General features: G+C 39.1%; 2 protein-coding genes and 1 long non-coding RNA gene across 3 annotated transcripts; 1 reads left to right on the top strand and 2 right to left on the bottom strand.

The window, feature by feature from the left end:
- Positions 1-2,291: 2,291 nt before the first annotated feature.
- On the bottom strand, positions 2,292-6,126 carry LOC122572807. Its single transcript, XR_006318570.1, has 3 exons — positions 4,875-6,126; positions 2,936-4,769; positions 2,292-2,727 (listed from the first exon to the last, which is right to left on the bottom strand). It is a non-coding gene; the product is annotated as an uncharacterized LOC122572807 (long non-coding RNA).
- Positions 2,693-14,388, top strand: LOC122572800. The gene is made up of 12 exons (XM_043738253.1): positions 2,693-2,831; positions 6,134-6,322; positions 6,477-6,513; positions 6,912-7,081; positions 7,159-7,338; positions 10,381-10,596; positions 10,859-11,105; positions 11,306-11,659; positions 11,771-11,976; positions 12,058-12,310; positions 12,386-12,848; positions 13,264-14,388. Exons 2-12 carry the CDS (start codon positions 6,254-6,256, stop codon positions 13,799-13,801), a joined length of 2,733 nt encoding a protein of 910 aa, XP_043594188.1. The 5' UTR covers positions 2,693-2,831; positions 6,134-6,253; the 3' UTR covers positions 13,802-14,388.
- On the bottom strand, positions 14,276-15,826 carry LOC122572804 (vitamin K epoxide reductase complex subunit 1-like protein 1). Its single transcript, XM_043738284.1, has 3 exons — positions 15,387-15,826; positions 14,808-14,905; positions 14,276-14,693 (listed from the first exon to the last, which is right to left on the bottom strand). Exons 1-3 carry the CDS (start codon positions 15,566-15,568, stop codon positions 14,470-14,472), a joined length of 504 nt encoding a protein of 167 aa, XP_043594219.1. The 5' UTR covers positions 15,569-15,826; the 3' UTR covers positions 14,276-14,469.
- Positions 15,827-15,972: the final 146 nt, after the last annotated feature.

The raw sequence follows: 15,972 nt of genomic DNA, 5'->3' as shown, positions 1-15,972 counted from the left end.
CATTTTATCTCTAATCAATAATCTAATTTAATCAATAATTTCTTGTATCGTCTTCATCATCGTACAAGCTTTGTCGAATGAAAATTTTTATTCTGTAGTAATATCACAATTATATCCAACGAAGGAAACGGTAGAAATTGCCGTTCGTGGAAAAAGTCGCCGCTGGATCAACGCATTAGACCGCACCTGCAAAGGCGCGCCTCTTTTGAACCAGTTCACGGGACCAATTACGCCCGCTCCGTAAACATGTCCTGTTGATTTTGTTGGGCTGCTTTTGGCGATGGCCACGTTTCCAAATCCATATAGGTAAGCTTGCCCTGGCTCGCAACTGACGTGGGCCGCCTTCTTGCTTACCTACATACATGAAACATACATACGTCGTGTTGCGTACGGCTCGTCCTCCCGGAAGAATAATTCGAGGTCGATCAGGTGGATTTCCATACTATCATGGTTCTGTTTCAGACTTTCAGTCGACGATTTATGTACTTAGCGTGTTGTGCGAAGTTACAATGTATCATGTTTATATGTTCGACATCTGGCTAACTACTTATACCATTTGACACGCTAATGTTCCACTATCATTCTCGCAATTTCTGTTATTGACATTGGCATGATTACTCGATACGATTGTAATACCGGAGACCAGTGACGCGTACCTACTTCTGTCCAAGGATACTACGATTCCGAGCTGTATATAGAGAATAAGATTAGCGCCAAGGAAAACCAGAATAATGAAATTACGCGCGGGGAGCTTTAGTACAAGATCATTCATTGCTTCTAAGGTTTCTTTCAAAGCGATTGATATCTCAAATCCTACGATGAAATTTTAATAGACCTTTGTTTGCCTTTTTAATTGGTAGGTACAAATGAGATACTTTATCCTCGAAGGAATTAACTTTTATGAATTAGCCTCATTGTTGTAGTCGCTAAATTTACAACTATTTAAAACTACTTTAATGATTTTATACATTTCTCTATGACTAAATGATAAAAATGAATATACCTAGTATTTCTAAGTGTGTATACATTTCTTTAAACTTTTATTTCTTTCTCAGTTGGTTACATTTTACGTAAACGAAATGCAAAATTCTCTGAACGCCAGTACTTTTGAGCTATGCAGTCGTGCCAGTAGTACCTATTACGGTTTCACTGTTGAGTGTAAACAGAGCGCATCAATGCAGTATTGAGTCATGGTATAACGATCGACGGCAACGTTAACCATAATTATAATAGCGACACTCTCGCAACTGCTCTACGATGATGAAAGTGTTACTTAAGTACATCGAAGAAGAATCGATCAACATTTTCACATTCATAGAACATGCGAATATTGTCCTCTTCCCTTTCCATTATTTCGTTAAGCAACCATTTTTGGTACCGGACGAAGTAAGCGCGAACACAGATATTAAGATACAATATTTTGATTATGTTCACGGATGAATCACTTCACACGCACGCAATATAAGGTATTCACTTGGGACGTTGCATTTGCATATTAACCCCCAGTGCTAAGAATAGGCTTCTGAAAATGTATTTGGCGTTTCTGTTCAGATATATTTTTCGATAACCCGTGTAGGAGGAATGTTAAATTTTCTTTTCAATTTGTTCAGCTCAATCGACGTTCAATTTTAAATGTCACGCAGACATGATTCTCAGATACGTATTCGTAGATTAAAAAAGATTGTTTAATAGAGAATTTCATATTTAAATCAGCAGTTTGTTTGTAATTAAAGTCTCATAACATTCTGTTGATTGTTGAAAGCTAGTGTTACGTATTAATGTCGTACATGCTAATTATTCCATTAATATTTATTATTGATCAGAGGTTGAACTCGAAGTTGAACTTTTTTCAAATCTTATTTCGTTATATAATATTGCACTTAGTTAGATAGTTACTAAATAGAATACATTTATGATACTATGATAGATTTCTTATAGTCAGTTTTACAGACTTCATGGAGAATTATCTGTGACCCGCTGACCGATTTTGTCGAAACGCGGATGTCCTTGTCTCTCGCCACAATATCCCTTACAAGTATTGTCCCTGATTCGATCTTTGTCCTTGCTCTGACAAAGGGATCCTTTAGCCATATACAGTCAAGCTATCTCGTTCCTGTTCCATTCAGAATCTACTTTTAACATGTTTCGCGACGATTAGTTTCGTTACAGGAATAGTTCATTACTACGATAAAGAAACTAGAAAATATAAATACTTGCCTATAATTTTTAAAATACACACATACAAAAATATATCGATTAACAGATTCATTACAGTAAGTAGATTTCATTCATTCATTAAAGTAGATTTCATATATTTCAACTTGACATTTTCGAATATCTCTTCATACTTTATATCTTTTCTCATTTCTTTAAATAAAACTTGGTAATGGTATATCAATTCGGATAATCGATTTGTCTATGGAACAGGCTACTGGCCCCAGATTGGATTCAACTCGATCTCATCGGTACCAATAGTTCGGGTGTGCTTCGTGCTGCTCCGGCGATCTTCGTCTCCCACTGGGAGCACTCCAGCGGCTGGGAGATCCGTCAGAAAGCGCTCTACGGACGAACAGTATCGTGAGCGCTGGCCACGGCAGCATGCGCGGGAATTTGGTTTGTCGTCCGTTTTTCGATTATCCACGCTGTGGCATTTTACTCGTCACTTGACGACTTGTTCAACGACGATTTAAACGACTTCTCTTCTTCTTGTCACGTGTGCATTCGTACCTGTAATCGAACGAACAAGATCAACAAGAACAAGAATTGTTACACTTGATCCATCTATCTACGGTTTTAAAAACAGGAGTCATTGGAGTATCGATAGGAATCAGGTGAATGTAAACACCGCTCTTCTTTTCCTTTTTCGCCCGCTGACTCTTGCTCTTCGCTAAATTCAAATGAGTCTTATTCTACGTTATTCTCTTTCGTTGCTTACCGCAATTCTGAAACGCGTGTACTTTCTTAAAGAAGGTTGGCCGCTCCATCGAATCGCTTTTTGCTCGAGGATGTTACGAGACTAGCATTGTCAGCTTCTTACGTAATTTGCCGTGCACGAGTACCGATGGGAATCTTCCCAGTGCATCGGCTGTAAAGACACGTTTCTAGTCTATGCCTCTCTTTTCCTCTCATTGCGTGTTCTCCATACCAGATCGATGTTATTTGATTTTGTTTACACTTGCATGTTAATTCGCAATTAGATTACCGATGTTTAGAACCGACAGTTTTACATGATTGTTAGATTGAATTAATTTCATAACGAGACTTGGTCAATGATTAGTTGTCATGGTTTGAGTACGGTTAACACGAAAGCAGAAATGCGGTTTATTTTTTTTTTTAATTTCGCGGAAGAGCGGTCAGATATTCTCTTCCTTGAAATTCTAAATGCATCAAGTTATTTAACTCTCTACTCTACCGCTTCTTCGTTTGGATCAAAGTTATTTACAGTTAAATGAATTCGAACAGTATGTTTTGTTTTAAGCAATACGTTTATTTTTCTTTTATAACTTTTACACAATGTATAATAAAAGTAATACTTTTTTTTTTTTTTAGAAGAAAATTGGATGATTGAGAGATATGAGAGACGTCACGTATAAATTTGCCGCGCTTATTTTTCCTCAAAATGGCGACGTCCTTGTCGAGGTCACGTGTTCATCGCATTACAGGCATACCACCCACGAGTGTCCACCTGTTCTCCGATCGCTCTATTTATCTGTCGCTTTTCGTTCTTCGACCACGCATTTAAATCACCGACGACATGTCGAACGGTGATTTAAACGCAATCACCGAACAATCGCATCCGTTGCTCGATTTACGATCCACATAATTTAAGACCCACAGTCTTCTACCACTTGTATTGTCTGCCGTTGTGCTTTCGACTCTCATCGTGACATCTCCGATTTTTCACTTGAGAATTTAGTAAAACAGATAGAGAAAGACCTTCGATAAAAACTATCGTCTCAGAAGAGTCGTGGTTCACGTAATTCGTAGTTCTCCCACTTAAAAAGATGTAAAAGAGAAACGATATTAGAATAATATTTAAAAAATATTACTAACTAGTATCTTCTTCCATGATGGAAGTCGAGAAACTTCGTTCCGTTCGCTGTGACAATAGAGCAGAAAAACGTCCTCCGCGATGGACAGTTTTCACTTGTTCAGCCGCACACCAGTGTGACACATGCCTGACGTCACGTGCATATCCAATGAGAAAAGACCGACACGGTCGTATATAGAATCGTCGTTGGTGCGTGATGTCAATACGAATCGCTCCTGCTTTTTAACTTAGTCTCGATCGACGTCGTCTCTTCATTTACGAGATCTCTTTTCGTTCTCTCTCCCTCTCTCTCTCTCTCTCTTTCTCTCTACTTTGTAAAGTACATTAATTATCGCTGACCGGAACGTCAATGCGTGCCGATTTGAAGTGGCCGACGATTATTTTCTCTGGTAGCCGTCATTTGCTTTAAGACGGCACATTATAAGCCTAGATTGTAGGGGAAAAAAATCGTGATACTTACGTACCTGTTCCAGCCAGGACAGGGAGAGCTCGTGCGTAATTCCAACCGCAAGGACGCAAGTGTTCAATGGCGTAGGCCGATGTTTTCGTTCAATCTTCCGCCATTAATTATCATTCTATTAATATAATGAATAGTTTCGCTATTCATCGCCGATAATATTGTACTGATCATATTTTAGACAGTTATACAAAGAATTGCACGAGTTAGAATCGAGCATCTGAATCGCAATTCGTCATCTGTCTTTATTTTTTAAATCACCTGCAATTTAACAAAACAAATTTCACAAGTATTTTTTCAATCTATTTTGAATTAATTTACGAAATTTCTCTGAAGATACTAATTTTGTAATAGGCATATATTTACCTATATCTTCATTAGTATATTCTTGGGCCAAAGGGTTAAACGATATAAGAAATACGCCACTGCCGTCGGAAACTGGTCGTACGTGGCACACGCGTGTCTTTTAACCATCTCGATATCGTATCGCAGCCCATATCGAGGTGGCCGCGACCACAGACCCGCGCGCCACAGCGGCCTTCGACTTCCATGCAGAAAGAGCGTCCTGATGAATTATTATGCCCCGCCTATACACATACTCACGCTTGCTAGACATACGTGGTCACGATTACGCTAGAAGCGTTAAATAGGCTGCATCTTCGATGACTTCGATCGGATCGAGATGACCCTGTTGTTTCTTACATCCTGATTGCCCCAATGATTCCCGGGACTGGCAAATTGCGGCTCGTTTCAACTATTTCATTATTCTATTCTATTTTTGAGTAAATATATGTACTTCTTGTGCGTGAAGTTGAGAGGAAAAGTGAATTGAAGGGAAAACTATGAGCGAACATTGATAGAGGGATCGACACGCTACTAAATATTAAACAAATTATTATACATATTCATAAAGGTTCTAGAATCCATAAGAAAATCTTATACATAATATAGAGATCAGGATCATAGTGATCTTTATTTATTATATAGATTTATTTATTTATTGTGATTGAAACAGAAAACTATAACTATTTAATTAGAACTTAATGTAGTAATGCGATACAGCTAAAGACAACTAAATTGGTAGTTCACGACTCAACTTACAACTTACAACTCACAACTCATGAGCAACGATGCAATTATTCGCAGCTTCCTCGCAACTGCTACTAGTTGCAACTCCAACTATTGACTATTGGCTATTTACTATTTACTATTGACTATTGACTATTGACTATTGACTATTTACTATTTACTATTTACTATTTACTATTTACTATTTACTATTTACTATTTACTATTTACTGTTGAATATTGACCACTCTTTTCAACAAGACATCCTTTTGATACCAGAGTTTTCGGTACTATTACAACGTACCTGGGTTTTACAGCTATTGGTCCAAGATGGTCAAATGCATCTTTCTTAATTACCCAATGTCCTAAAGGGCCAAGGGCAAGGATTTCCCATCATTCTCTGCCTGTCAGCACTGTTCTTGCTTTCTACCTATAGTTCACCGGGTTTTCCCCAACGGTTATTCCTCCATACTACAACTCTTTTCACCTAATCTCTTCTGTATGAGCTCATATAATTTAATGAAAGATATGCATATTATTATATTGGATTATTCCAGAAAAATCAAGTAATCGAATAAGAAGGCAGACTTTTGTTGGAGGAATCCGTGAACCAGTAATTCCACTTCCTGTCACGACAGCCTCTAACAGCACTAGGATTTACCAGCAGGCATGATCGAATGATGGAGGTGATTTCAACACGGCGATACGAGGCTCGTCCACCGTCAGCGAGCGTTCCACCGATTCTCGTGAGTAGATCTTCTCGTCTTTGTACCTACCTTATAAAGGTATAAATCATTTATTCCTGTGCTCGCAGTCAGACGGGCAGATATTGCTACAACCCTTTACATATACAGTCAGAGAAACGAGTTTAACCATGCGACTACTTTTTTTACTTTTCAGATCGACCCTGAGAATTCCGTGGCTTTGGTCAAAGAAGGTAATTCCTCGAACGTGATTGTCATGCATTGTTTGTTCGTGATGCGGACGTTCGAGTCGTGATTCAAATAACTAGATACAAGATAAGAAGGAAGGCGTGTCGCGCGCGAACCGAGGTCTGGCAAACATTTACCGTGAAGCGTATTAACATCAGCGAAGTTCCTCTTATTCTTGTTCGACGTCGCGAAACGGATCACTGCAATCATCGACGTCTACTCGCACCACTTTGCCTCTCTCCTTCTCAGCTCTTCTTCGTCTTTTCTCTTTTTTTACCTCCATTCTCTCTCTCTCTCTCTCTCTGCCTCCCATTCCTATTCGTTCAGTTAGAAAGATTGGTTTTTCGCAATAACGCCGGCATTGTATAGTCCAAGTGGAAAGAGTACTCGTTTCCGCTTTCAGAGGAATGGGAGACTCGAAAGAAAAAAGAAATAACGACCACCAGGCAGATCGAGACGAGAGTGAAGCGACAGGTTGTACTCGAGGATGGCGAGGTCGTGGTCGATTCAGGGCCTCTGGTTACCACGAATACTACCGAAGACGTCGAGCAACAGGAGCATACCACGCAGGAAGTAAGGCTATTTCGAATAACTGAAATATAATAATAAAATCTTCGTATTACTGCCATTTTGCCGATCTTTCTTTTCAGAGACGAACAACCGGTGATCAACCACAAGAAGTTGAATGGCCAACAGGTGGAAGAAACTCTGCCGATGCCGGTAGCATTGTCCAGAAGGAATTAAACGAGACGGTAGTGAGGAGTCGCGAGGAAATCGAGGAGAGGCTGGAGACAGAAGATCGTCAACAACTGGGAGATATCTCGGACGAGGTACATATATCGACGCGACACACCCACATCTAAATTCCACCTGCGCGTGCCGCGACACGCTGGTGTAGTACACGTTCTTTCTCTTTCTTGCCGCGTAAAGGTCAGCTCGCCTCTCGCCAAGGCTCATCCCACATGTATCCACTACGGTAGGTACCCGTGGATCACAAATACGGTGCCCTCTTTCGACTTCAACTTCCTTTCCCGGTCTGGAAAAATTTCGAGTTCCGGATTTATCCAGTACACCGATTTCTGACTTGGCCAAGGCCAACGTGGACAAAACGGTACATTATGGAACTCGGGGGACGTGTTCGTTTCTATTTGGTCTACTAAATTTGCGAATGACGATTTCTTTGAAGTGTGCCGTACAAGCTTTCTCCTGGAGAGGAGAAATGTATTTGAAGTGCTGCTTAACATCATAATTGAGAAATTTTACGGGTGACGAACAAAACAAACAGAGATGTGAAGAAAGTATGCAGTACGACTAGATTAGGCGTGCACATGCAGACACTTTACAAATGAAATGTACAGAATGATCATGTAAGTCTGAAGTTTCTCATAGCTTGTTGAATTTGACAATGCTGACTCTTTATCTTAAAGTATACGCATACACTTAGACTAGTTGTATCCTCTTTTTCTCTTCGCACGTTCGTTTGTATACCGTGCAAAATCTCTATAAGTATCGATTCTAATTCCTTTGTATATTTTCACTTCACACCTTTGTTAAACTTCGCCTCACACTTACTTATGATTATTCGCAACAATGTCCGCGTTACCCTTCGCTCAAGAGCGAATTCCTCTAGCGAACGACAAAGCCAGAAATTTGTAATTTTTCTGACGGTCTGTCAAACATCGTCAAAAGGCATCCGTGAACGCTTGTCAGCGGATGATTAATGAAGCCTGAGCGGAAAGAGACGAACACGGAAGGCAGCGGCTGTGCATCAAGAGAAGGCGTGCAACAGGTGTATCGTGTAGCCAATCGTATTTGTCACGTTGCTTATCGTAAATCTATGTGGTAACAAATCGAGTAGATCGGAGAATCTTTTCCTCATGGAATATCCTCGTGAAATTCCAACGAACGTGCAAATAATCACACGAATCGATAATAGGTAAAGCATACTGTTTTCCTACGGAGATGGCACTGACGCTTGAAAATGAAAAACTGGAAACATCGTTAAAAGGCCGAGCTTGAAAGAACAGCACGAGGAAGATAGAAGCTAGTTGGATTAGACTTTAGGACGAAAGTGTGAGATCGTCTCTAGAGTCGATCGAGCGTGCAACGAGGCTTACCGGTTACTAGCGGTTACGATAGAAGAGGAAATATCTCTCGTTGGAGGGGACTGACTTCTGCATTGCAAAAGCTAGGCAACAGGTATTCGCGTTCGCGCATGAACGATTCAGAAACGAAGAGGTCGAATTGTTCTGGATGAAGAAGAACGAAAGGAAAGAGAGGCTGATCGGCTGTATCGGCTGATACGCGAAGTAGGGATACCTACGGTGAAGAAGCAGAGAGGAAGAGAAAGGAGAATTAAGGAAGGAGGGGTCACAGGAGAAAGAGCGACAAAGAGGCACGACTCATCGAGAAGTGGAAGTCGATGATCTCTCGACTTTGCTCTCCCTTCACCGAATGGCGACGAACGAGCTGAGATGCCACGATCGCAGTCACAGCAGCTGTTCCGTGCTCGACTATCTTCGACGTTCCTATCTGGTCGCGACCGACATACATTTCACAGATTACTTTCCTTGTTCTGATCCGTTTACCGGCGATTACAGGATATTACGTGATTCTACACGGTGATAACGTTCATCCTCGCCCCCCTATCTTCTTCTTTGACAGAGCGCCGATACGACGACCAACACCTGAGATCAGATATGATTCCTTGTGGATCTTTCGCCGGTATTTTGTAAAATTGTTAAATGTTTGGTGTCGTTTGGGTGTTACAGTGCTACAAACGGTAATTCGTGTCTATAAAATGGATCGTATAGGACACTGATCATATTTCAAGGGACTACACCCACAGGTTATTTTTTTCTCACATATTTCTAATTATTTGTAACATAGAAAGGCATCTGATGAAGTTGCGAGCGTTTCAATAAAAATGTTGTAAAACAAGGATAACTTTCTTATGATAAATATTTATTATTATAAGCGTGTGGAACGTGCGAAGGTCATTTTAGCCTTTCTTCTTTTTTTCTTCTTCTTAATTTGGATGTGAAAGATAAAGGACATCCTTATGAGTCGTCAGGTGATCTGCGTGTAAACTGAATTCATGTAATTCCTGTCAAAAAATAAACTCGACAATCTATGTTAATCACATACATTTAATTTCAATTCGAGCTTTTCAAGTGATCAATGTCGATTAAGTGTCGAGCTTAAAAACAACCTATAATGTAAAAGATTAATTACTTAAGTGACCTTTAATGACCTCGACCAATGCAGGCCATTCTGTTTGCTTTGCTTAAATAGGTGGCAACCTTCGAACGTTGCGAATATCTTCACCTACAAACGAGTTTCTCTCGTTGCGTAATATCTATATTTAAAATATTTTTTTTTCTTATTTTAATATCATCTTTTAATATAATTCTCTATATCAGAACTTTATACTTAGTCATTCAGGTCATATGGAAGTACTGGGACATTTGATGATATTTGATACAAATTGAACACTTTTCACTGCTTTTACTTTCCAACTATTTTATTATAAAACGAAGTGAAATTTGTTACAGTCTTTCAAAAAATATAACGAGTAGGTGTACTAATATCTATGGCCAATAGTGAACCTAACAGCAATTAAATTTTACATTGATATATATTTCTTCTCGACTTGATCCATGATTGTAGCTTTACATTTATTGTTGCGGATGTCGAGTGTTGTGACCTTCGCTGTTAGAAACACCTTTCTTTCCACTTGTTCGCGAAGGGACCGCGTGCGAGAGCCGGACGATCCGGTTTATCGCGGACGAGATTTCGGAACGCGAGGTGATTTCCAGCGGATAATAACTGGCCGGACCTAACTGGCTAAACGGTGACTCGTCTGGTTTCAGGCGTACCAGAAGGCTGTAAGAAGTAACCGGGGCGATCTGAGAGTGGCCCTTGCTGAATCTTCCAAGCAGTTGGCGTCTCAAACGGGTCCCAGGGTCGTCCAGCACACGACCAAGTCGAACAAGGTGATCGACACTGAGAAAACCTTGGAAAAGAAGGAACTTAAGGCCGATGGATTGATCGTTACCGAGAGGAAACGAACGGTTGAGCATGAGGAGGTTTGTTTCTTCAAATATTTCTATGATCTTCAACGGTTTTATAATTGAGGAGTACGATGGAAGAGCACCTGTCCCTCGAGGGAATGTACATTATCCATTTCTTACAGGAGTTTTAAAATTCAGTGCATTATCAATCAATTACATACCACTAACATTGTCCTGTTGTTCTTTGGTTTTTTACTAAACATTGTCAATCACGAGTTATAATAATTGAATTATATAATTATACAATAATTATAATTGATATTGATGTTAATCGTAGATTAAAGACCACGAGGTTCCCGATGACGGAAGCGACATAAATGGTGACGACGCGTCGGAGAAAAAAAAGGAAAGCTCGCATAGGTTCGTTAAAAAGAGAGACGAGGACGTGGTCGACTATATCTCAGGTGGCGAGAGGGTCGCCCGTGAAATGCGCTACGTCGCAGAGACCACCGAGGGAGAACGAATCGGAGATTGGACATCATCGCCTACAGCCATGCGAACTACTCGTTTCCATAAACATTCTGGTACTTCTTTTCTTTTTCTATTTTATATAAATTTACATCAAGTTTCAAAAAAGCTGTTTAGAAAGTTTTCTGCCATTTGACTATCGTTAAAGTGCGCTAATATGCCGTGAATATCGGCCCATTAATCTTTTCGAGATGGTCTTTTCTTTAAAAGATGAACTTATTTATAAACGATAGAAATTCAACGATTATTATTACAGGCTTTCCCGGAGAGAGCTTTCCAACGCGAAAGGATGTTTTAACAAAAAAACCACTGGATTTTGAAGAGGAAGATGAAGCGAGAAAGTTTGAAACGTCTAAATGGTTGGAGAGCCATTTTGGTAGCGAGTCGCGTTCATCTCATGGATCCATCGATGCTGATGACTCTCCTCTTCCAACTAGCGCGAATACCAGCTACATTAACATTACTATGAAGTCTTGTGCTCCTAAGGAACGGGATTATCAGAATGTGAACTCTAATCGACATCAACGACGCAGTACTGGTCGTGATTCAGCGTCACCTTCGGGATATTTTCACGGGATAAGCGAGTGGTCTGAGAGATACCAAGGGAAAGGTATTACAGGATTAAAATATATCTCGTCGGGGAATCATTTACAATTTTGTGATATTTTATATAATTTATAACATATTTCGGTATTATTAAACATTTATGTATATTATCTAGAGAGACAAAGTCAAGCAAGAACAAGTTCTCCACAATACGTCGAAGCAGTTCATACAAACGGATATGCTCAGGATCACTCAAGGAACCAAGGTGAATCGACGTACTCAAAAACTTATGAATCTGTTCTTCGTCGCGAACACCAAGAATCGTTTGATCGACCACGTACTCCACCGTCTCCACCTGTTCGACGAAGGTCGAAAGAACAGGTATGTATCTTTTATATCTTTTATGTTTGTGTATCGATTATACTCTGTTGCAATATATCATAAGGATATTGTTCATTTTAGTGGATAACGAGGTCCGAAGAAAGGACCAGTTTAAATGATTCGATACCAGGTCGTACTACCAGCCCAGTTCACGTCGTACAAAGAACCTGGGAAAGTCGCAATCGAAATGTGCAAGAGCAGGCAGTGGAGCGAGACAATTGGAAGAAATCAACGTCGAGATCTCGATCAACGTCACCCATGCCAGAATTGAATTTACGCGACAGTAAAAAATCAACTGAATTTTCGACTTCGACTCCTGCTCGTCCCGCAAAAAGTAAGTATTAAAGGCATTTGAAATGAATGTTCTTTTTTAAGACGATGATATTTATATACGTTTTAAATGTTCAAGGTTCGGGACATTCGAAATATAAGATCGGCGAGTCTTTCAGGAAACTAGTAGGGAAATTGCGTTCTGCTAGCAGCGAAAGGAAGAATAAACGGTCCAATAGCAGCTCTATTTCTCAATTGACTCAGACTGACGATAGTGGACCGACCTACATGCAGTACAATGTGATCGACAAAAACATTCCTCTGATACACGAAAAGGATACCGAGGAAAAGCCTCCTGAAAGACCACCTAGGAACCATGCTACCGTGAACAATAATTCGAATAAGATCTCGAAAACAGCGAAAACTAGCGCCCAAGTGGTTCAAGAACAGTGGCAACGCAGCGAATCAACGCCACCATTGCACAGGTATTACCTCGGAGAGGATCCCTTCGGAGGAAGCATCTACGGCCGCGAAAAAGGATACCGAGATGCGAGAAGATCTGGGAAACCACGTGGTAGAGCTACCGCTGAAACCGAGTACAGGTAACTAAACTAAGTTATAAGAAAGAAAGAATATTAAACGGCTAATCGTTGGATATATGGGTTAGCTATGTCTGCAAGTTAATCGTTAAAAGTAAGAGCAGCGGTATCGTATTGCCTGGCTGCGAAAGAAAGGCGTAATCGTATGAGCGTCGAAAGACATTTCAGTAAGCTGATACAGATTTACGTAATCGAATCCGTAGAACGGTGTGCTTCATTGCTTGTTCAATTACGTATGTATATAGAATAGATGTATAAGTAAGACATTTCGCGACGAAACGTCGGTCGCTTCGGATGCTGGGTGAAGGCTGCATGAAAGGGAGCATGTCTCTATGCCGCTATGTAGTTTCGTATGGGCTCGTCAGCCATCTCGGAGAACGATTGCTCCACAGTCAATTGTCGAATCGACGCGTTTCAGCGTCGCATCCAGTTCACTTGGCAGGTTTAGCAAGTCAACCAGTCGGCTAGTCAACGATCACGAGCGAGAGGAACATTTTAGGAGCACTCAAACCTTGCCGAGGAACCTGCATGCTGGAGGACAATACGTACGGTCGCAGACTCTAGCAAGACGCCAGCAACCGGTTTCTAATGCAATCAAATTGGGAACGTCACACACCATCGTTCCGTCATCGGCGAACCAGTCGCGTCAGTACGGAAGCATGATCAATATCTCCATCAAGAACACGGTTACGTCGCCAAAGGTGGCGGTACCGACCAACGTTCAACCGCCGGCCAAGCCGGAACGAAGCTACAGATCGTCGTTGTTACGTAGCAAGAGCTTCAACGTCGAAGCTGACAGAAACGGCACTGACACGGCACCCCCCAAAATACCGTACACATCTAACTTGCAATTAAATAGATTGGACGAGACGCCTCCGTTGAAGAGTCCCGGCATTTTGGCCAGTATCAGTCGTAGCAACAGGGATTTGTTGAAAAGCAGCAGACACGAGTATTGAATAATTTTCATTAAGTCGATTTAAGTTGTTCAGTTGGAGACTTTTTAATAATTTTATAATGAACTGCTTTCTTCAATATAATTGAAGCGGAATCTATTATGCGATTATTAATTATCATATATGATTGTTTAAGATTTGTTTTTTGTATAGTGTAAAGTGTAGTATAGTGATATTAATATTGTCCATGTATATCGTGAGAGATAGACACGTTTTGTATGAATCAACGAGAGCGTGTTTTGTTCTAATATTTTCAGACAGGTTCTTATTACAGCACAGTTCATGCGAGATTTATTTAATTCTTTTCGCTTACGTATTCAATTACAATCCAAGATTACATATCACGTTGGTAGAGGAGGAGAATGAGATAGCGATAGCGATTCATGTTTAAGAATATGTGATTGAATGTTACGTTCAATTTCGGGATATTTTATTACTATATTGTATTAATACAAGGTGAAATTACAATTGTTCAGATTTGTTGCATTTATAGCATTTATTCCACAATCGTCAAATGAAATGTATTAAATGATACATACAGATTCCTTCCATACAATGTGAACAGTTTTTAATAAATCACAGAATATTTATATCGTGATTAATCCATTCTTAACGACTTTGCAATAAAATTCGGAAGATTTTAGTAAAATTAGATTTTTAAAGAGTCATATTTATTTCGATTTTTTCTTCTTATTTGTGCCATTATTTCGATATAGTTTTCGCTGCTTTTTAACAGCAAGTATTAAAAGAATAGCATTTACGACATACAGACTAACACAAACTACACAAATATTGCTTAATTTGTACAAAATGTAAGCCAGGTAAAGCGTACCAAGGTTCGCACAGATTCCTAATGTTACGACAAGGGCTGATGTAACATACTTATTTGATATACCTAAAAAATTTATTAAAATGTTGTTAGAAAACGAAAAACAATATTTTTTCCGCCCAGGGTTATGACATTATTACAATGGATGAAAATTTATTGAATCACAAATACGATATGTACTTAGTATTGCGACCAGAAGATAAAACGTTAATCCATATATAGAATTTGGCGCATATAAAAGAGATGTTTCTGGAATTATTCCAAAACCTTTCCCATATCTGTAATAAAGTCAATTAGTTATAAGCTATATACAGCTCTTTAAAAATGAATGATAATTCACCAAGTACTTTTGAGTTGAAAAATATAGACAAAAATGTATTAATGTTTCTTACAAAATTATCTTCATTGCGTATCGTGAGAGAGAGGTAAGAGAGTTAATTCAAAATTCGATATGAACGCATGCGCAAGAATAAAGAAGGCTGATTTCTATGTAGAACACTGTCCGATAAATAAACATATATAAAAACAATGTACAGTGCATATATTTACAGTTATAAAATATATCGATTTATGAAGTACCAAACATTTGAAGTTAAACAGATTCGTTTACTTATAATCTTAAAAAATAGTTGCATCAATTAGAACACGAATTACATTGTGGACAAGTTTTCTAGATTTTCTTCGTACACAAAATTGCATGAGTTTTATATCAACAAAATTGTATAATACATGTTTTAAAACTAAACAACCTATACTTACTCGGAAGAAAACGCTTTGGTGCAACTAACATGCTCGCTAATATCACACACTGCTTCGTACGAATTATCCTCTTCCTTTGCTAATTCCACGTAATATGCATAGTAAGAAATAGCAAAACCTACGATACATGCTGTGATAATTCCAGTGTTTAATTTTCGTATAGATTTCTTAACTGTAGCCATGATTCAATTATATAAATAGCGAGTAAATTTGAATTAAATTTGAATACACTATTTTTAAAGAAAATTGACTGATCGAGTTATTTATTCACACTTGACAATTTTTTAAGCACTATGAATAGAAATTAATGTTCTTCGTGGAAGGAAATAATACAAATACGACGATCGATAATCATACTGTGAAACGAAATGTAATATGAAACGTTGATTGGCGATGATCCTCTTCAGTATACTGAACGTCGAATGAGATTAATTTCCCTCCCACCACAAAATTATCCTTAGATAAAAGCAACAAACTGATCCGAGTCAAGTCATCCAAACATCGAATTATCGTATTTATACAACTGAATATGTAATTATATTGGATTTTTTATAAAGTGAAGATTACTTTTGGTTAAGAACAACAA

The sequence above is a fragment of the Bombus pyrosoma genome, linkage group LG11 (genome assembly GCF_014825855.1).
Source record: "Bombus pyrosoma isolate SC7728 linkage group LG11, ASM1482585v1, whole genome shotgun sequence".
Classification (NCBI taxonomy): Eukaryota; Metazoa; Arthropoda; class Insecta; order Hymenoptera; family Apidae; genus Bombus; species Bombus pyrosoma.
Note: the sequence above shows the minus strand (reverse complement) of the source record. Positions and strands in the feature narration are given on the sequence as shown.

Bases quoted from the DNA above. Each gene is read 5' to 3' on its own strand.
- LOC122572800 (XM_043738253.1), top strand. From the start codon at position 6,254: ATGATGGAGGTGATTTCAACACGGCGATACGAGGCTCGTCCACCGTCA. The intron at 7,082-7,158 runs GTAAGGCTATTT...CTTTCTTTTCAG, and splicing joins AGGAGCATACCACGCAGGAA to AGACGAACAACCGGTGATCA. The intron at 11,106-11,305 runs GTACTTCTTTTC...TTATTATTACAG, and splicing joins TCGTTTCCATAAACATTCTG to GCTTTCCCGGAGAGAGCTTT.
- LOC122572804 (XM_043738284.1), bottom strand. From the start codon at position 15,568: ATGGCTACAGTTAAGAAATCTATACGAAAATTAAACACTGGAATTATC. The intron at 14,906-15,386 runs GTAAGTATAGGT...ACTTTATTACAG, and splicing joins ACCAAAGCGTTTTCTTCCGA to ATATGGGAAAGGTTTTGGAA. The intron at 14,694-14,807 runs GTACATATCGTA...TAAATTTTTTAG, and splicing joins TCTTCTGGTCGCAATACTAA to GTATATCAAATAAGTATGTT.